We start from the raw sequence: 19,680 nt of genomic DNA, 5'->3' as shown, positions 1-19,680 counted from the left end.
AAAGTATCTGTGACTCAGATAACAAGAGAGCTGTAAAGACATATAATTTGTGCTCTTTATTCTCTGTATTCATTTATTAGCCAACCCCCCTGGCTGTTGTTCAAATGTTTGTTTGAAGATACATTAATAATATCTGCCTTTGTATTGAATATTTTCTGTCAATAAAGTTTTATTGAAAAAAAAACATCCATGGGAAGAGGGGGCGGGTTTGTAACCCGGAAATAAACCTTCACAACAAAAAATTGCCGGGAAATCTGCTCCGTGAAACTGGCTGCTGGAGCAGCGAATAGCTTTTATTTGATTTCAGTAAGCATTTAGGGTGTGTTTGTCTGTAGAGTTAACAAATTACAGTGTCTCTCCGTGTATCGTGTTGCCGATATGGACGAATACGACGAACTGTTCGAGAGAGAGGATGACTTCGAGGACCAGTTCGCCGATGAACTGGAAGTTTTGGCTCAGATGGAGGGTGAGTCGACTTGTAGTTGAACCAGCTAACAAACTCCACTAGGAACTTTCATGTATTTTTTCTTAACAACCAAAGGTAGTTACAAGTTTGAACTGTTTACCTTTACTACATCTTCATGCGGACAACAAACGCAGAGCTTTGTCTGTCTTTGACCTGTTCGTGTTTCTTTTAGATTACGTCCATTAATAGTGGAATGATCTAACACCTTCGCTATTTAGAAATAAATCTGGAGTAAGTTTCACAAATTCATGCAAGAAGAGTTTTGAATTATGAGGTTCACGTTTAAAAAACTGCTTTATTCATAAAAGATACCACACATTAGTCATAACATGACATTTAGATCTTAAGATACTGTATACACAGGTTTATTGTGCACTCTGCGAACATATTAATACCATTCATTAATATTTATAGATAATTATAGATGTTTTGCTTTTCCTGGTTAGATGCTAAACTGTATTTGATATATGGATCCTTGCTCTGTGCAATTACAATAAAGGTGGATCTTCTCTAATTAAACCTATAATCACTAGTCATACACCAAACACATGTCTTGGGCTTAGTCTAACTACTGTTTCCATTACTGACTAATCTCTTCATTATGTTATATAATTAACCTAATTATTGTTTAGCCTATTAAATGTCATTAAATCTAAATCCTATTGAAATTTCCCTTAACCCAAGGTAACATCCTCAGATTACTTATACATATAACTTTTATGATCTAAAAGTGAAAAAAACAGAAAATCTTCAAATACATGCACATTTTAGGCTGATATATATATATATATATATGTGTGTGTGTGTGTGTGTGTGTGTATGTAAATCTTTGTGTTTGTGTGTTTGCATGAATGGTTTAGAGGAATCTTCAAAGCCAGGAAGACATCTGAGTCAGGGTCCAGGAGACAACCTTTCAGACATAGAGCGCCTGCTGGAAGATCAGCCCATCAGTGAGTTCAACCTGAAAATTAAAATGTGGTTTGTCCTTTTGTTTCTTTGTTTTCATAACTCTGAAGTTCTCCTTTCAGCTCCTAAGGCAAAGCGGCAGAAGCAGGATGCAGGTGTGGCCAAGCGACTTTTCAGCACATCACAAATTCAGGAGAGCAAGTCCCCGCCGCAGAGTGCTGACATCACACCTCCATCCTCTCCTGAGCAGTATGAACCTTCCCACACCTTCAGGTAAGAGAGATGTGATGGTGAAGATTGGGAACACTGAAGAAAAATAATCAGAGAGGCAGAAGGAGGTACAGTTAAGTGGGCCTGTAATAAACACAGTGTGAGCTGATGGGGAAAGCCGCTGATGTTATGGAGGGAAAAGTAAACAACATCTACGATATCAAGTAGTTGGTTTCATATCTGGTTTATTATTGGCAATGTACAGTTGCTTTTTGCAAACTTTATTTTGCTGTATATTTAAGTTTAAGTGGATAAAATAATAAGTAAGTAATGCCTTGAGTGGATTGTCTGATCACTTAAATATTGTATTTACATTTAAGGTGCTTCTGTCTATTTTTTTTTCAATTTATAACATGTAGTGCTGACCTCTACATGACCTCTCAAATGACATGTTTTTACTCTCTCTCTCATGTCATTATAATTTGAATACCTTTGGGATTTTTGATTGTCGATCAGACACAATAAGCAACTTAAAGCCATAATTTCGGCCACTGGTCGGTTGCGATGGGCATTTATCATTAGCACTAGATCTACACTACAATAGACTCACTCTTGTTTGTTTTGTAGGTCTACTCCTGCTGTGTTGGATATCAGTGGCTTTGCTACGATCCCAGAGACGCCCAGGCGACCTCCCACAGCGGCGCCAGCATCACTACGTGTCCTGAAGCGACCTCCTTTAGAGGGAGAGTACATCAGTGTGACAGACTCATCAGGGAGTCGGGTCTATCTTCGGCAGAAAGAAGACACAGGGACGAAGGTTAAACTCCTCAGCAATCACACATCTGGGATGTTGAGTGTTGCACAAACACCTCAGAGCACCTTGTTGTAAAACCCTGATTTGCTGTTACGTCCCTTTGGTATCTAGCACTTATTCATGTCATGTTTCTGTATTTCTCTGCACTTGCCCGTGTGTTTCTCCAGGCAGTAGACTCCAGAATGGTACCTAACTCCCAGGGTTCACTGGGGCTCCTGGCGGTGCCAATAAGTGTGCTGAGAGAGCATGAAGCAGAGAGGGTGAGTGACCCAGCTCCTGTTGTATGTGTGAAATCTGCCAAGTAGCCTGTACTGCAGAACACTGTTGATTCTCATTGATCACAAGTCCTGCAGGTTTATTAGTTTCCTTAGATCCAAACAGTTAATAATGATTAGCCAAGTAAAGAGAATAGTATGATCATTCTCAACCAACGACCTGAGAGTATCTGCAGCCAACAAAAGCCAAATGTTAAATGTCTGATACAAAACAATGTAGCTGAAAAACATATAATGCTATTATTCAAGTTCAAATTGACAGATTTTTCAATTCATTTAATCAAAATCAATTTGATTTAATCTAATGCAGTAGCACCTTATGAGGCCAAAGCAACAAACTGTTTACATAAATTAATACATTTTATTTTGTGGATATACCTGGAGGATGTATTTCACTCATTTCCTCTTTTAAATCACACAGCGTCATCAGCAGGTTGTGGAGGAATCTCAGCGCCTCACAGAGCTGCTGGCCAGGTAACACCACCTGTCTCTCTGACACACACATTCAAACATATCAAGACAGTGAATAGAAGCAGTGTTTGCTTTTTAATTGTCTTTTTGTGTTTTTTGTTGCAGCAGTGTGAACGATGTGTTTGTTGAGCCTGAAAGCAGAGAAGATAAAGAGAACGACGATCCTGCAGACACGGAGGGCCGAAGCTCACGTCTCTGGGTGGACAGATTTTCTCCCCGACACTACACAGAGCTTCTCAGTGATGATGTAAGTGATGTGTGTGTGTATAGTCTGTGTATGTCAGTAAATAAAACCCCTCTGTCATTGAGAAATCCAAGTCTTTTGTGGACCCTGCTTGAATATCTGACACCAGTTGTGTGCGATTGTGTCTTTGCAGTTTACCAACCGCTGTCTGCTCAAGTGGCTGAAACTTTGGGACACTGTTGTGTTTGGAAGAGAGAGGAAGTCCCGCCCTGTCCGGTCTGACAGACAGGCTCCCAACCAACACTCATTCAAACCCAATCAAGGCAACCAGAATCCAAATCGCTTCAAGACCAAGATTGAGATTACTGAGGAGCTGCTGGAGGCTGAACTGGACCAGTACAAAAGACCTAAATACAAGGTCTGCAAACTCGTGTCAGTACAATGTCAGTTTAGTGACATTTAGTTGTAAAAAAGCTAATTTCTTTTTGTCCTTCTCTAGGTGGCATTGTTGTCTGGTCCTCCAGGTTTGGGCAAGACCACCCTGGCTCATGTCATTGCCAAGCATGCTGGGTACAATGTGGTGGAAATCAATGCCAGGTTAAACAAACCAAATCAAGACTAATACAATAAAAGCAGTAAATGATAAGATTTAGGTTTAGAGTAATCCTCCTGTCGTGACCTCAGTGATGTTATTTACACAGTGACGACCGCAGCGCAGAGGTCTTCCAGAAACGCATCGACACGGCAACGCAGATGAAGTCAGTGTTAGGAGCCGGTGAGAGACCCAACTGCCTCATTATTGATGAGATCGATGGAGCGCCTGCGGTACGTTCAGGGCACTGTTGGAATCAGTAAAGACAAGAAGTAAAATAACTGATTTCAATATTAATAATATGCTCATCTGTGGTGCTCGACAGGCCGCCATCAACATTCTGTCAGCAACTCTGAACAGGAAAGATGGACACGGCGGGGAGGCCGGTGTGGAGGCTGTGAAGAAGAAAAAGAAGAAGGAGTCGATCCTGCTTCGACCAATCATCTGCATCTGTAACGACCTGTAAGAGAGACTGTGTTAAAGCTTTACGGGCACATAAATGTTAAACATGTAAATTAGGTCTTATTTGTGTATATTTGATTTAGCGTGTGTCCAGCCGTTCTCTGATGACCTCTGTTTGCTTTTAGTTATGTCCCAGCTCTCAGACCTCTCAGGCAGCAGGCCTTCCTCCTGACTTTCCCTCAGACTCAGCCTTCCCGCCTCGCACAGAGACTGGCAGAGGTCAGTTCACACACACACACACACACACACACACACACACACACACACACACACACACACACACACTGACAAGAACACTGCATGTTTATGTTGAGTCTTTGTTTGCAGATTTCGCTCCAGCAGGGGATGAAGGCAGACACAGGCACTCTGATGTCACTGTGCGAAAAGACAGACAACGACATCAGGTCCTGTATCAACACACTACAGGTGGGTGGCAGCACCATGCAGGGGGGTCTGAATGTTGGTGAGCCTCTGTCTACTGGAAATATACAATTATATTATATGCCGTTATATTAAAATTTGCGCACTCGTCTATGCAGTTCCTCCACGGTCGCGGCCACAAGCAGCTGGACGCCAAGACAGTCCAGTGTGTCTCTGTGGGACAGAAGGACCAGAACAAAGGCTTGTTCCATCTGTGGCAGGAGATCTTCCAGTTACCACGAACAAAACGGTGTGTTTTTTCACCCCTTGTCTGAGTGTGTGTCTTACCAGAGTTTGACTTGGAGTTTGTCATGAATCATAAATGTTCTGCTTCTTTGGCCCTCACTAACGACATGTCGACTAATCGTCCTAATTTGTCTTGAAGGAAACGTATCGGTGAGGGGTTTGAGGAGGCACCGGGCTTAGGAGGCGGAGCTCAAAGGTTTCAGCACGTTCTACACTTGGCCTCATCCAGTGGAGAGTATGAAAAGGTTTCCCAGGTAATGAACGTAGAGCACTGTCTTTTCTTCTGAAGGCCACTACTCAAGTGGTGAAAGCACCAATCTTTCCTAGCACCAGAAAAAAAGAATCCATTATGATATATTTCCTCCTTTTCCTCAGGGTCTGTATGATAATTATCTGTCCATGCGTGTGAGAGACCCCAACCTGCAGAGCGTGTGCGAGGCTCTGGATTGGCTGTCGTTCTCAGACAGGCTGAACCACATCATTCTGCACAACCAGAACTTCTCCCTGATGAGATACCTGCCCTTCCTGTCCGTCACATTCCACTTCCTGTTTGCCCACACACACGTGCCCCGCATCAGCTACCCCCACAGCCAGCACGAGGTACTAATCAGCTCCACGCACCATTGTGGAGTTAAATGACAAATCAAATAAGGAACCAAAAGCAGCAAAGTCTTGATACTAACAATTGAGATGTCATCACTGAGTCATTCTGTCCTCTCCAGGCTGCCTCCCGTCTCCTCAGCAGCAGGAACGCCTTATCCTCCATGTTGGCTGATATCCCAGCATGCATCAGAACCAGGATCAGCCTGCTCAGCCTGACCCTTGATATCCTTACGCTGCTCCTCGACATTATCTGTCCCAAACTACGGCCTGTATGTAAAAGCATGCACAGTATACCTACATAGGTGTTGGTGTGTAAATGTCTGAACTGGAACCTCAGCTTTTCCTGCCCTGACTCAATTTATCACATGTGGACCTTAGAGAAAATACATATTACATATACACAGAAGTTACACATGCATATAAGTTCTATAATTTCAGGGGGTGGAGGGGGTGGAGTAACACATTTCACCATACGGCAGTCCAGTTCAACACCACCACTAACTAAGGCCTCAGTGATAAACGTATAGTTTAATTAAAACCTCTCTGACAGTGTGTTAAAGGGGCCCGTGGAGTTTTCTTGTCCACAAACAAATCTATCCCAAGAACTAATGTGAATGTGTTTGAGCACGGAAGCGATGAGTCGATGAGACAGAAATTGGTATAAGTTGGGGTTCATGAGAAAAAATAGGGGGAAAAAACACATTGCTGGTCATGTCAGTGTCAGTAAAAATGTGTGTAAATCCTGTGATTCTTCCAGGTGAATCCACAGCTGTTCAGCAGCAGAGAGAAGGAGCAGATGCGTGAGCTGATTGACACCATGCTCGCATACAACCTCTGCTACAGGCAGGACCGCACACCTGAGGGACAGTACACATATGTGCTGGAGCCGTGAGTACACACACACACACACACACCCTTTTACTCCACTGTATATTGCATGAGGACACATGCAGAGCAGATGTGTGTTTCCTGGGGGTTGAAGGTCACTTCTCTTGTCCACACTGTGGTTCTCTGCATGAAGGCTTAGAGAATAATCCCCTCAACACCTGGTGATAGTGTGAGATGGTGGTAGTGGTGGTGGTGTGGGAGCTGAGTAGACAAACAGTTGAAGGGTTGTTGGAGGAGTGAAACTGGGAGGAAACAAGTGTTGGAAAAAGCTGGACGAGGAATGTTGAGCTCAAGGACAAAGCATAACTGAGAACATTTTTCAATTTTTATAAGCAAAATGCCACAAATTCTCAGATTTTAACATATTTATCATATTTGGGTATTTGCTGGCTTCCTTAGACTTCTATGATACTAAATCAAATACATTTGGATTTTGGACTTTTGTTGGCAGATTTAATATGTCGACAAGGGCTTCAGGAAATTGTGATTGGTATTTTCACTATTTTCTGACATTTTAGAGGCAAGGTAAGTTTATTGTTTTATAGCGCCTTTCAACCACATGGCAACTGAAAGTGCTTTACGTAAGACCTAAAAGGCATTAAGCAGAGAAACACAAGGCAAAATCACATTATAGACATACTGAAAATAACTGGGTTAACTGGGTAACAGATAATCTATCACTAGGATAGAGCTGAATTCAAAAAGACATACATGTATATACTTTAATGTTATGTTCAGTATATGTGACCTGCCTCTGTGGAGTTTGTTAGTTATATGTAACTTGCTGTATAAGCTGCAGATGGTGGCCGTGTGTGCTCACACCTCGAACTGCTAAACAGATAAATGTCGTTGTCAGAGGTTAAACTACTTAGTTTTAGCTGCATAGTGTAAAACTCGTCATGTTAAAAGGGGAGTTTGAGCCAAGTGGCTCTTTCGTTAGCGTTTGCCAAGTTCTGAAAATAACAGCACTGAAATTTTATAGCGGTAACTGGCAATGAATAGCTCTCAGTCCCACAGACTGGTATTATCTTATTTATGTTATATTTAGGTCCTTTAGGCATTGAATGAGAGTTCACTGGCACGTACCCTGTGTGTGTGTGTGTTTGTGTGTTGAATAGAGATGGAGATCAGGGGTAAGAGGATTAAGGTTTTAGATGAGGCAGATTCAGGGTTTTATCCTGGAGAATGTAAACCACGGCACCAAAAGTGGAAGTTTTTAGTTATTTTGTTTGTCATCTAACAGGGTTCACCGCAGTGTCAGCTGCATCGTGTTATGAGTGTGTCTCTGTGTAAACCACGTGTGCCTCTTGTTTGTGTAGAGCTATTTACTCATCGTGTGTGTTTGTAGACGCGTTGAGGAGGTGGTGAGGTTTCCAGGCCTGCCCCCGCGTCGCCAGTTGACGTATCAGGCCAAACAAACCATCGGCAGAGAGATGGAGCAGGAGAGGATGAGGAGAGCTGAGCAAGTGATGCTGCAGCGAAACCCAGTTGTGGTGAGACTTCAAATACACAACATGGTTTTACCCAAGAGATCATGGGTTTGTTAGACACAGTGCAGCCTGCAGACAATCAGGTCACTGTGTGTGTTAATAATCTAATGTATTTATAATCTGCTGTCTCTATCTGATGCAGAAAGAGGAAGAAAAAAAGAGCACCGGTCCTAAACCAACCAGGAACCATCAGCAGAGGCTGGAGAACATTGTCAAACAGACGACAGTGGAGACAAGGGTGAGACACACAAACACACACTCAGAGGTGTCAGGACCCAGCTCTGAGGCTACGATGAAGAAAGGAAAATATTCACAGTTGTACCAGGAAAATCAAATGATCCAATTTATTAGCCAAAAAGGGAAACAAAATATATTAACTCCATGTGTGAAATTGTCCTTCAGAAGGTTCACGGTGTCTGTGAGTGATTGTGTAGTATTGTACCAAATTCAACAAAACCAAATCAAACAAAAGAAAGATGTGGTGGAAGGGGGAGAGTTCAGAAGGAAGGACGGCTAATCTTGAAGCCGTTGGGCCTTGTAGCTGCGTGAAGACACACAGAACGCACATAGTGGTCAGATCTGGCGTTATGGTGTTATACTAGTCTTAATGGTTTGGCTACAGCAGGGTGTTGTGCTCGCTAACATTTAGTGCAGTGAATCACTGACATAACAGCACAGTTTGACAGTAACATGCTCTCTGGAAGCTCAAAGAAATGATGATACATCTTCACCCTCAACATAGTTCAAGATCGGCAAAAATAGCAAATTTTAATTCTGAATAAAACAAAAAAACACATTAACAAACCAGTACACTTGTTCAGGTTCATTACTTATATGCAAATCCACACAGAAACAGCTTAAAACTGCTGCTTTCTTCTTTCTCCGAGGCCTGTATTTCACTACAAATTGATGTTTGTTCATATGTATCACATATTTTACATTAATCCTATTTTATTCATTTGAATAGATTCTTATAACTGAAACATACAGTTGCAAATTTTCCAATAAAAAAATGACACCATGGAGGTTAGTGGGCAACTAGGGGTGCCATGAAAAAAAAATCCCTATGAAGGGTCTGGGAATCACCACATTACAAGATCAGTGTCAGTCCATTGTGTAGCTTACACGCTGAGATGTGTTGATGAAATCTATGAGTTTAGTTGTCACTGATGTTATTTTAGGCTTTTGTGGAGGTTCCTTGGTTAGCTGAGCACCTAGTTTATTGAGGAAGTAGCGATGGCGCACCCTTCCTGCTGGTGATGATCTTGCCACAGTTGAATGTGTTATTTAACGCCTGTAGGTGGAGCCAGAGAGGAGCAGCCAGCATCTATTTGCACAGAGCTGAGGAGTTTTAATAGCTCTGTAATAGAGTGATGAAGAGAGGGGGCCTCTAGAGGGCAGAAATGAGGATAATGAGGAGCTACTGGGTTAAAGTCCCCAATGATAAGACTGGGAAATTAGGCTAATGAGAGATGGTGTGTGTGTGTGTGTGGAGGGGGAGGGGGAGGGGGTGGGGGTTGTCACTGTTATTGACCTTATTATTGAGGACAGTGTTTTAGAAACTTCCTGATTATCCCGTTCACCCTGTGTTTGTGTGTCTGTGTCCTGCAGCCGGAGGTGGATTTCTTCGGTCGAGCTGTTGCCCCTAAACCTCAGAGACCGCAGCCGTCCTCAGACACAGGTACTGTAGAGACTGTGCTCAGTGACGCAAGTGTGGCGTCATTTATTCAAATGCTCTGAGGGCACAGGCTCTCCAGGGAAAAGTGCCTCGAGGCACATCAGGTCCAAACACACCAGAGGTGATAACTGATGTGTGTTATGTAATGTTACTAATTCAGTGCTCCTGCGGCAGACTGCAGGCAGGAAATCCGGACTGTCAGCAGCACTGCCACTATAACGTTGGTCACATCATATTTGTGTTATCAACACCAAGGGCGTGACATGGCCTGATCTACAATCTTAGACTGAATTGTGTCGTTTGTTTTCTCTCCTCCAACATCGCACCAGGGTAAATATTTTCATAATAGTTTTCATTTTTACTCACAGTTTTGAAAAAAGCATTTTACTGCTCCTCTGTAACCTCTTAGTAGAATACAATAGTTATTTCAGTTATTGCTTTCATTTCTCATGTACTGTATGAACATAAACTGCAGCTTGTTCAATTCAATTTGAAGGAAAAACTATTCTTTGAAATTTTAAAACCGTTTTTCCTTCCCTCTTAAGTCTGCCCTCAGTCAGAAGTTGTTTTATTTGGCTGGACGACAGCTGTGCAGGTAGATGATGCCTTTAACTGCGATTCAAAACCTGCTTTGAACAAGCACCTGTGTGTTTTGTTGAATTGGTAACACAGGCCCAGATTCAGCATTTAGTGGTTGTGGCAATTAAAGTCAGACCCATTAAAATCATGAACCCTCCTGAAAACAGTGCATCCCGGAAATTGATTAACGGGTTAATCAGGGTGGAAACGCAGAGCTGTGGCTATATGCAGGTCAAAGCAGGAACCAAAACAGGCACAGCTGTAAATCCCCGTCCTAATTCCCCTGTTGAATACCTGCACATCAGTTTGACAGTGTCTGGTTGGTGCAGATGATCTGCATCACTGTATGAGATAGACTTACTCTAAAGTCAGCACGTTTGTAGGCCTGTACAGACTGCTTGGTGTTTTACAGTATTTTGGTGAGAGGTTCAGTCTGTATCTCTGTGGAGACGGACCTGGTTAATGGATCAGGCCATAATGAAACTGAACCACATTAAACACAGTTTCTTTGTCCCTGCCATTTTAAAAATTGTAGTTGAGCTACATTCATTCAGTCGAGGCCGTCAACTCAGTCTTTAGTGACCTAACATATGCATATATCCCAATGAGCTTCATGCAGTGAGGTGTGTAGTTTTCAGCTTTGGGGGAAAAAGGCAGCACTGGTGTTGGATCAGTACTTGGTATCTGTAGATGCTCTTGAGTTGACGTGTGAGGAGAGAAGAAGTTGGACGGGACCATGGAAAACATGAGCGTATAACAAAATGCATCACACACACACACTAAAAAAGGCTTAAGCATCTCGAGTAGGGCTCCAACGAATGATTGTCTTCATTACTGATAAATCAATGAGCTCTTAAGATAATAAAATGTTAATTTCCCGCTGCTTGTTCTCGGGGCAGGCGCTGATGATTTCCGTTTGCTCGTGTTGTCTGAGTAACAGTTAAAAAAACCCAAAGGGATTCAGTTTTCTCCGAAACCTGCAAATCAGCAATGATCACTTTGATCAGTTAATTGAAGTTATGCTTGAAGCTAAAGCACACAGCAGAAACTCTGAGGTCCCAGTTTCTTAAATGTGAATATTTGCTATAATATTCTTCTTCTTCAATGAAAATAAACTGAATATAACTGAGGTTTAGGCTCCTGGTCAGACGAAACAAGCAACATGAGGATATGACGTAATTTTATGGATCCCAGTCCACTGAGAACACTGCCTCATTGATCTATTATCAAAACAATTTGTCGTTGTTTTAGTTGCATCTCTATGTTAAACAGTTATTGAACTTGTTGTCAATCACTATTCTGTCACTTACATATTAGATGAAGCGATTTATCTCTTTAGTAGTAGTCATGAGGTCACTTCAGGAGGAGCTTGAAGAACCAGTGGGTCCTCTCTCTTCTCTCCATGAGCACTGCAGTATATTTTGTGTGCGTGTGTGTCGTTGTATTTTTTTTTTTTTAATTGCTCTTTTCCTCTTCTTCTAGGTGAGAAATGTGCAGTTCTTGCTATGGGAACAGCAGTGGGCAACAGTGACGTGTGGTTCCGGTTCAACGAAGGCATGTCCAATGCTGTCAGACGAAATGTCTACATCAGAGAACTACTGTAACACACACACACACACACACACACACACACACACACACACACGACTGCCTAATTTTCAGCTGTATCTGCTGCTGTGCTGCATGTGAGCGTCTAAATGAATCGAAAAATCCATCTGTTAAATTCAAAACAGTCTTTATTTTTGATTGACAGTGTAAAGAGCCAATAAAAACGTTGTGTTGTTGAACATTTCTCAGCAGTCCTTCAAAACAAACCTCTAGAAAGCTACTCAGTGCTGTACACTCACACACACACACACACACACACACACACAGTTATCTTCACATAAATTAACAGCATTCAGGAGTCTCCAAATAAATAAACAAGATAATAGCAATAATGTCTGTGTGTGTGAGAGAGAGAGTGAGTTAGTGCAGCGTGACTGTGATGATTCTTTAGTTAATATGCATCCGTGACTTTGTGTGAATGTGTATTTGTGTGTGCATGTGTGTGTGTGACCATTAGAGGATCACACACTTGCCCTTCTCCACCCAGGGGTTGGCTCTCATCAGCTCAGGGTTCAGGAACGGATCTTCACAAACACAACCCTCGATCCACTTCACCAGCCTGCAAAACAAAAGTACACTGTCAGCACGGAAATGGTAATCAATACTTTAATAGATCTCTGTGTGTGTGTGTGTGTGGACAGTTCACACTCACTCAGTGACAGTGATGGAGGATTTCTCTCTGTTGATTGCCAGCTGATACTGAAGGCTTTCCACCTCTCTCCTCATCTGTGGGACGTCTAACTCCTCCATTATGATTCTGCTGTTCACAAACAGACACACACCACAAAAACACACAGCAGGTTGAGTGGATGGAGGGCTGACTTCATCACTATTTCACGTTTAAAATGAATCAACACCACCGTGTAACCCTTCAACACTGGTTGGTGGTTGTGACCAGTTCAACCAAAGAGTAATTGTCTTTGCTCCGGTTCATTTTTTTGAGTCCTTAATAAATAATCTGCAGATAAACTGAAAGATAGTTGAAGCCCTAGTGTAATTTTATTTCTTATTAATACCCGTTATCATTCCCAGCTGCCCAAGTTAACGTCTTCTTATGTCTTGTTTTATCCAAAACTCAAAGATATTCAGTTTCCTTATCTTGTAAGATCAAGAAAAAAACATCAAATCATCACATTTGAGAAACAGGAATCCGAAAATTACTTAGTGTTAATCATATTGTGATTATATATCTTATTATCAGTTATGGGGTCCTGACCCCTAGGTTTAGGAGCCCCTACCCTGTTTGACAGTATCTGAGAAAACCCCATGAAGACCAGATGGCAGTACTTTGGGGTGCGTCACTGAACAGAGGAAGTGGTTGATAGAACAACCTGTATTCATACAGAAATAGTTACTGCCAGAAATGTCGATGAATGTTGATCTGCTTATTTAGACCATATGTTAGTTGTTTTTCATACAAGTAAAACTCCTACTTGCAAATTATATTCTCATATTCAAGCCAACACTGGCTTTTTTTTTGTCACTGCAGCTTTTAACAGCGATGAAGCAGCTTTCAAAACAAGTATTATATTATATTATATTATATTATATTTTATTCTCATATTGTTGAAATGTTTCAAAAAATGTTTTTGTAACTTCAAATCTTCAACTTAAGCAACTCTGCACATATTTTTCTTGTCAGTTTGTCTCACAAAAATATCAAAACCAACGATGCATTCATCTGTCTGACTGCCTAAACTGGTCAAAATAAATACAGTTTCATTTTTTAACAAGGCTCTGCAATCTTCTAAAATAGCTGGGAACAAAACATTTTAGCAAACATTACACATTGGACAAGACCTTTGGTTCTTTTTTGACATTAAGAAAAATATACAATATCACCACATTTGTCCATTTAAATGGATTTTGAAAGTCAAAAACGTACAAGAGTATTAAGCAGTAAAATGACCTTAAAGGGGCTATATCTAAGTTTTATCTTGCCACTGATCATGGATTCATGCTGGACTGTGGTGGTGGTGGTGGTGGTGGTCACCTGCCAAGAGCTTCAGCCATCATTGCATTTACAGTACATGAGGTTATAGTACACCCTCTGAACAATGCTTAAGGGCGGATGGGATGCTACAGTGACTCGGTATTGGAAAATAGTATTACGCAATGGGATGTGCCAGGGGTGGCTGGTTAGCATGCAAATTTCAGTGGAATAAATTAGATAAATTAACACTGGCATTGCTTTCCACCATTGGAGACAACTCTTGTTGAGTAAAGGAATGAAGTGTGATGCTGAACTCACGTTTCTTCTAGACTGGTAAGTAAACAGCTTGTAATGCTAACGTTGGCTATATAGCAATTTCAAAAACTTACATATAGTCACTTACGTTTACTCAAATATTGTACTTTAGAACAGATTGAGATACTTATACTTTACTTGAGTATTTCCATTTTCCTCACATTTCAGAAATGTTGTGGTTTTTAGTCCAATGCAGTTAAAAACTTTAGTTACTATTGCTCTTTGTGATTTAGATTAAGAATAGAAAATATGATCAACAAATAAATTATGATTTATTATTATAGGTTAATGTAAATCTTTATTGGTCTTCAGGGGTATTCACAAATGATCCCCACCTTTACCAGCTGCAACATTAAAATAATGTACATGTAAATGCATCAGTAACTAATCCAATTAGTCCATTTTTCAATGCAGGACTTTTACCTTTGACACTATTTCAAAACTAATTCTACCTCCACTGGATGTAGTGGAGTAATAGTATTAGGTTGTACCAAATGGAAACACTCAGGTAACATACTAATAACCCTGAAATTGTATTTAAGTACAGCTCCTTGTTTTTACATTACAAGAGGGAAAAAAAACAAGGTGCAGTAAATGATTGCGGATAAATGTGGTGCGGTAGAAGTATCAAATTCCAGTACATCAAAACACAAAAGTGCAATTTCAGTGTATTTATACTCAACTTAAGTACAGTACTTAAGAGAATGCACTTTGCTTTTACATCTCTAATGTTTACAAAATGACATTCAAATAATCCACCATAGTACACTGGCTGCCTTCACTGTCTTTTATTTCTACTTATTGTAAATCATGCCCCACCCTGCCACAGGCCACATTACAGCAGGAAGAGAGAGAGACAGGGCCCAGATGAGAGTTCAGACCAGCCATGGATCAGTTTAGTCCTCTATATTGGAAACTGTCTCTCCCTCCTCCTCCTCCTCCTCTTCTTCCTCCTCTTCATCTTTTTAATGGATCTAAGTAGGTCGGGCGCCCGGTGCCAGTTTCCTCCACAAGCATCCACCCTGCTGTCTCCACAGCAGCCAGCTGTTCCGTGAAAAGGCCTTCATCATTTAGTAATTATGTCCTCCAAATGTGTTTCAGTGACACCAGCCTCCATCACTCAGCAGTCAGGGACGTTTCAGGCGCATTTACACTCGACTGAGTCTCTTCCGACATTCACATCAGTGTGTACGAGGATAAATCGAGTATGGATGATGCGGCTCAGACGCAGATGCATCGTGATTAAATGTGGATAGAAAGACATAAACCCCCCTGACACACACACACACACACACACACACACACACACACACAAACACAAACAACCGCTCTTACCGTCAGGCCTAACGGAGAGGACCGCTGGTCGATTTCGTGTGCAGCCGGGAGATAGAGGGTGCAGACTGGGCTTGAACCGCAGAGAGTCGAGGAGTTTCTCCGGCAGATGAGTCCGGCTTCAGTACAAGAGGAACAGGAGGAGGAGGAGGAGGAGGAGGAGGCTGTGTGTCGGCGGTCCGCGGCGCAGGGCACTCCCCTGCGCTCCTCTCCGGTAGCGACTGGATGCGGGATGCGCAGGGCGGAGGGAAGCAGCTCCACCGCCTGGTTTCACAGTCAAATGAGCCCGGAGCGGAGGACGCACCTGTATGGAAATGTGCCCAAGCAGGAAACACGCAAATGAGGACGCGCTCCGCGGGGGGGGGGGGACGAGCCGGGAGTTGATTTTCTATTCAGATGAGCGGAGATGATGTCGGTGTGTGGGTTAATACAGACCAGAGGCCTCTAGAGACTCCATCAGCTGACCAGCAATCAGCACAGTGAGAGAAGCCCCGCATCTCAGACCAGAAAACAAACAACAACAACAACAGACAGATGTGATGCGCTCTGCTGCTTGGCTGCAGGACAAGTCAGAACTTCATTTGTTTTGGTAAACAAAGATATAAATCCCAACACGCATGCCTATACAGGGCCTTTAATAATATAGGTTGATAATGTACTATTTTGCTTTATACATATAATATAAACTAGTAACTATAGCAGTTAAAAGTACTTTTACTCTGGGTGAAAGTATGAAGTAGCCTAAAATTTCAATACACAAAGTACAAGTACATCACAACTGTACTTCAGTAGCTACAATACTTGAGCTCTACCACTGCATAGACAAGATGTAGTGTGAAGCCTCTGAATCCTCTAATCTATTTAGATAAGTTTGTTTAATTCTATAAGAACCCCACTTCTTTCAGACCCCAATTTAAAAAGAGGCACAATCTGCAATTCAAATGAAAGATAATTTGATATTAGCCCCAAATTGACTGAGCATTTTTCTTTAATATAAATGATCAAGATCCAGTGAAGGACGATTGAGAAATTCCCATTTACAACTCCTATGTAGACTATATCCATATGCCTGACATTTGAGAACATGTTGGAGTGATTACACATGTAAAACAGCTAGAGACCGTGTGAGAAGGTGAATACTAACAAAGTCTCTGGCAAAGTTTTAATAAAAAAAAAAAAAAAAAAAAATCTATTGAAATTACATGAATGTAAGACAAGTGGACTGCAGAAGTCCTCACCTCTTTTCTTCAAAGCAAACAAACTGCCTTCAGTCAGAATATGGCTGTATGTAATATGGCAACAGCTCAGAAAACAAGTCAACAGCGTCACCGTTTATTCAACACATGAAACTTGACAGTTTGACAACATGTGGATAAAGTGTTGGGGAAATCTGAAAGCCCCTGTTCAGATCTGACACTGACAAGCGTCTCATGAGATCCTATTACAAGTGGACAGGTGTGAATGCACCTGAGACATTTGAAATCCAGGCACTCAGACCACATTCAGAAGCGGTGTGGGCTACATATGAGCAAATTCTTTCAGCAGCGTGAACGCTAACTTGTCCTGGGCTACGCTGAAGGACCAACTGACATCCTCTGCCACAAGTTTAATTTGTCCGGGCAGAAATGTGAGATCTGATCGTACGTGCTCACTGAAGACGCATTTTAATGTCAGGTGTGAACAGGACCAAAGAGACCAATGCAGATTAGACTCAGTGTTTTGTGACAAAAAATAAAAAATAAAGGGAATGAAAGACAGACTTTCCATTTAAATAAACCAGATCACTTGTTTGCCATCAGCAGCACCATTCAGGGATACTCATTTCCTTTGTGATGACTCATGAATCCACCTGCAACAGAGAGGAGCTCAGTTATAAATCACATAAAGAAACTACAGTCATCAAGTGCACATATTTATTGTAGGAGCCTCAGACAAAAAGCTAGAATCAGGAGCTGGAGTCCAGCTCTCATAGTAGGTGTCAGAAAAGTTATTTGATTTGTCATCACTGGCTGTAAACAACAACAACAACAACAACAAAAAGAGTGTCAACATACTATATGGACTCACCAGCTCTTACTCAGCGGTGGCCCCTTGGATCAGGATCTGTGACCTTTGTCCAGCCAGCTCCCAAGTCTTCAGTCTCCTCATTCCCATCTGTTCAGTCTCACCTGCGCAAGAAAAGTGGACATTTTCAGAGATGGAAACAGGCGGGGTCACATGCTCTGAACAACAACAACCAGGTAGCCTCAGATTCAAGTTGGAATCAGGAGCTGGAGTTCAGCTCTCATAGTAGGTGTCAGAAAAGTTTATTTAGTTTGTCATCAGTGGCTTTAAAAAAAAAAAAAAAAAAAAAAAAAAAAAGTTCAAATGCCAACATACTATATGAACTCACCAGCTCTCAAACGCAGCAGTGTCACCTGGTCAAAACAACTTCAATCATCTGTGATTGAAGTTGGCCTTGGATCTCCGTCCGGCCAGTTTTGAAGCCTCCTCATTCTTACCTGTAAAGTGGTTTAACATTTTAAAAACAAAGTTAGGGAAAAGTGACAGTTTTGAGGTGAAGGCTGATGTGATGTTCTGACAGTGGAGCCTCAGAATAAAGTTAGAATCAGGAGCTGGAGTTCAGCTCTCATAGTAGGTGTCAGAAAAGATTATTTAGTTTGTCATCACTGGCTGAAACCGTTTCACATAACCAACATATAGGCTCACCAGCTCTCCCACCTGATGAGGTCGACACCGTCACGTCATCCTGAAGGATGGAGTTCAGCCAGCTCCCAAGTCTTCAGTCTGCTGAAACATAGCACCGTCCATCCCTCAGCCTGCCCTCTCATCAATTTCAGCCTCATCTGTAATGGGAATTTGGATAATTGGACATAAACATGAACATTTTTACATCACTGCCGCCAAGTCTCTTTGTTTCGTCAGTGCTTCTCAGCTGTCTAGAGCAATTCCTAATACTGTCTTTAAACATGGCCTGGACCTGAATAAGAAGGAGAAAATGTATGAATGGAGTAACAAATTAAAAACTGAAAAAACATTTAGGACCTTTATACATGAACTTGAATTATCTTCCAAGGCTTTTTTCTGTGAAGGAAATTGAAATAGGTGCTTTTTAAGATACTCCGATACAAAACATGAGCAATTTATATAAATGATAATGCATATTTGCATTATAAATGACACATGAAGTAGTTAATATTAACTCCACCACATTACTATAAGTGATCACATGCTAATGCATCAGTCTCATACTGAACAAACATGCACTACATTAACAGGAAGACTGTTTAAAGACAGCTGCAGATCTGTGAAACCTGAACTGTACTTGAAAACACACACAAAACGCAATTTTGCCAGGTCGAGATCACACACCCCTAAACCCAGACCTGTTAAATGTGGACTGGACTACATGAGCAGGGATTGTGTGCCTCTGTCCTGCTCTAAGATCATCCACGTTTTGCTGCTCAGACCAACATGGCAGCCTGAGGTCCTGCACATGGTCCTGCACATGTTAACTTCACGCTCACCCGTCTGAGCCGGTTCCGCTGTGAAAACAACCGGAAACACTCGGCGACAGAAGAAAAGAGGAGACCGTCGGCTGTTGTTTTCTCTCATGGTGAAGTAATTGGAGGATAAACTTGGGAAAGGACAGCGAGGCTCCGGCTTCCTCCCAAAGCTGCGAGTAAGAGGCTGGTTTAAACGGAGGCGATGGGTTTATATGGCTCCGGTTCAACCGGAAGTCCCGCCTTCGCTGTGCTGTGTTTTTCCGGCTTTAAGAAAGTCGGAGAAATTATTACTAGATTTTCTGACCACATTCTGCGCTTACTCTGCCTCCAGTATTGTGCTCGACAGAGTTATTTGTACAGACAATCTTTTTAACAACGCTAAAATAACCATGTTTTTCGTTGGCATCAGACAACTACATGTCCCATTAACCTTAGAGTTAGAATCCCCCTCAAAGCCTCATGGGAGCTGTAGTTTCTGAATCTTAACCAACTAAATATCATTAAATGCTGTTGAAAATTGGAAATGAGTGGTGGGCCATACAACAATATTTAATTTTGATCTGTTACCAAGTTATACCAGGAAGTACAACCAAAATAATGGGCCAGATATGATACATATGCATGTTTAAACCATAGACTGTATATAAAACGAATGAAATGAAAAATACGATTGTAAATAAATGTTCATTATGTGAATGCTCT

General features: G+C 41.7%; 2 protein-coding genes, 1 long non-coding RNA gene and 3 other non-coding genes across 8 annotated transcripts; 1 reads left to right on the top strand and 5 right to left on the bottom strand.

The window, feature by feature from the left end:
• Positions 1 to 231: 231 nt before the first annotated feature.
• chtf18 (CTF18, chromosome transmission fidelity factor 18 homolog (S. cerevisiae)) lies at positions 232 to 12,163 on the top strand. 2 transcript variants are annotated; one of them, XM_071504777.1, is made up of 22 exons: positions 232 to 466; positions 1,327 to 1,416; positions 1,495 to 1,645; positions 2,210 to 2,399; positions 2,564 to 2,656; positions 3,093 to 3,145; positions 3,248 to 3,389; positions 3,520 to 3,744; positions 3,826 to 3,923; positions 4,028 to 4,151; positions 4,244 to 4,380; positions 4,506 to 4,599; positions 4,708 to 4,806; positions 4,920 to 5,050; positions 5,186 to 5,300; positions 5,422 to 5,646; positions 5,769 to 5,918; positions 6,407 to 6,537; positions 7,886 to 8,030; positions 8,170 to 8,265; positions 9,639 to 9,708; positions 11,767 to 12,163. In XM_071504777.1, the coding sequence occupies exons 1-22, from the start codon at positions 379 to 381 to the stop codon at positions 11,886 to 11,888; spliced, it is 2,769 nt and encodes a 922-aa protein (XP_071360878.1). In that variant the 5' UTR covers positions 232 to 378; the 3' UTR covers positions 11,889 to 12,163. The 2 variants fall into 2 exon arrangements, with proteins under 2 accessions (XP_071360878.1, XP_071360879.1); XM_071504778.1 differs by having other exon boundaries at positions 245 to 466; positions 3,251 to 3,389; positions 11,767 to 12,071.
• Positions 12,164 to 12,199: 36 nt separating this feature from the next.
• On the bottom strand, positions 12,200 to 15,610 carry LOC139636575 (guanine nucleotide-binding protein G(I)/G(S)/G(O) subunit gamma-13-like). 2 transcript variants are annotated; one of them, XM_071504779.1, is made up of 3 exons: positions 15,476 to 15,610; positions 12,545 to 12,652; positions 12,200 to 12,451 (listed from the first exon to the last, which is right to left on the bottom strand). In XM_071504779.1, exons 2-3 carry the CDS (start codon positions 12,640 to 12,642, stop codon positions 12,346 to 12,348), a joined length of 204 nt encoding a protein of 67 aa, XP_071360880.1. In that variant the 5' UTR covers positions 12,643 to 12,652; positions 15,476 to 15,610; the 3' UTR covers positions 12,200 to 12,345. The 2 variants fall into 2 exon arrangements, with proteins under 2 accessions (XP_071360880.1, XP_071360881.1); XM_071504780.1 differs by having other exon boundaries at positions 12,545 to 12,649.
• Positions 15,611 to 16,788: 1,178 nt separating this feature from the next.
• LOC139636576 (uncharacterized) lies at positions 16,789 to 19,182 on the bottom strand. Its single transcript, XR_011694428.1, has 5 exons — positions 19,000 to 19,182; positions 18,194 to 18,318; positions 17,865 to 17,973; positions 17,540 to 17,640; positions 16,789 to 17,321 (listed from the first exon to the last, which is right to left on the bottom strand). It is a non-coding gene; the product is annotated as an uncharacterized lncRNA (long non-coding RNA).
• Positions 17,395 to 17,483, bottom strand: LOC139637187 (small nucleolar RNA SNORD60). Its single transcript, XR_011694563.1, has one exon. It is a non-coding gene; the product is annotated as a small nucleolar RNA SNORD60 (small nucleolar RNA).
• LOC139637185 (small nucleolar RNA SNORD60) lies at positions 17,714 to 17,802 on the bottom strand. The gene has a single exon (XR_011694561.1). It is a non-coding gene; the product is annotated as a small nucleolar RNA SNORD60 (small nucleolar RNA).
• Positions 18,059 to 18,147, bottom strand: LOC139637184 (small nucleolar RNA SNORD60). The gene has a single exon (XR_011694560.1). It is a non-coding gene; the product is annotated as a small nucleolar RNA SNORD60 (small nucleolar RNA).
• Positions 19,183 to 19,680: the final 498 nt, after the last annotated feature.

The sequence above is a fragment of the Trachinotus anak genome, unplaced genomic scaffold (genome assembly GCF_046630095.1).
Source record: "Trachinotus anak isolate AG129_WGS33_773 ecotype Australia unplaced genomic scaffold, CSIRO_AGI_Tana_v1 ptg000019l, whole genome shotgun sequence".
In the NCBI taxonomy this organism is placed as follows: Eukaryota; Metazoa; Chordata; class Actinopteri; order Carangiformes; family Carangidae; genus Trachinotus; species Trachinotus anak.
The sequence above is the reverse complement of the archived record's forward strand: the minus strand, read 5'-3'. Positions and strand labels throughout refer to the sequence as shown.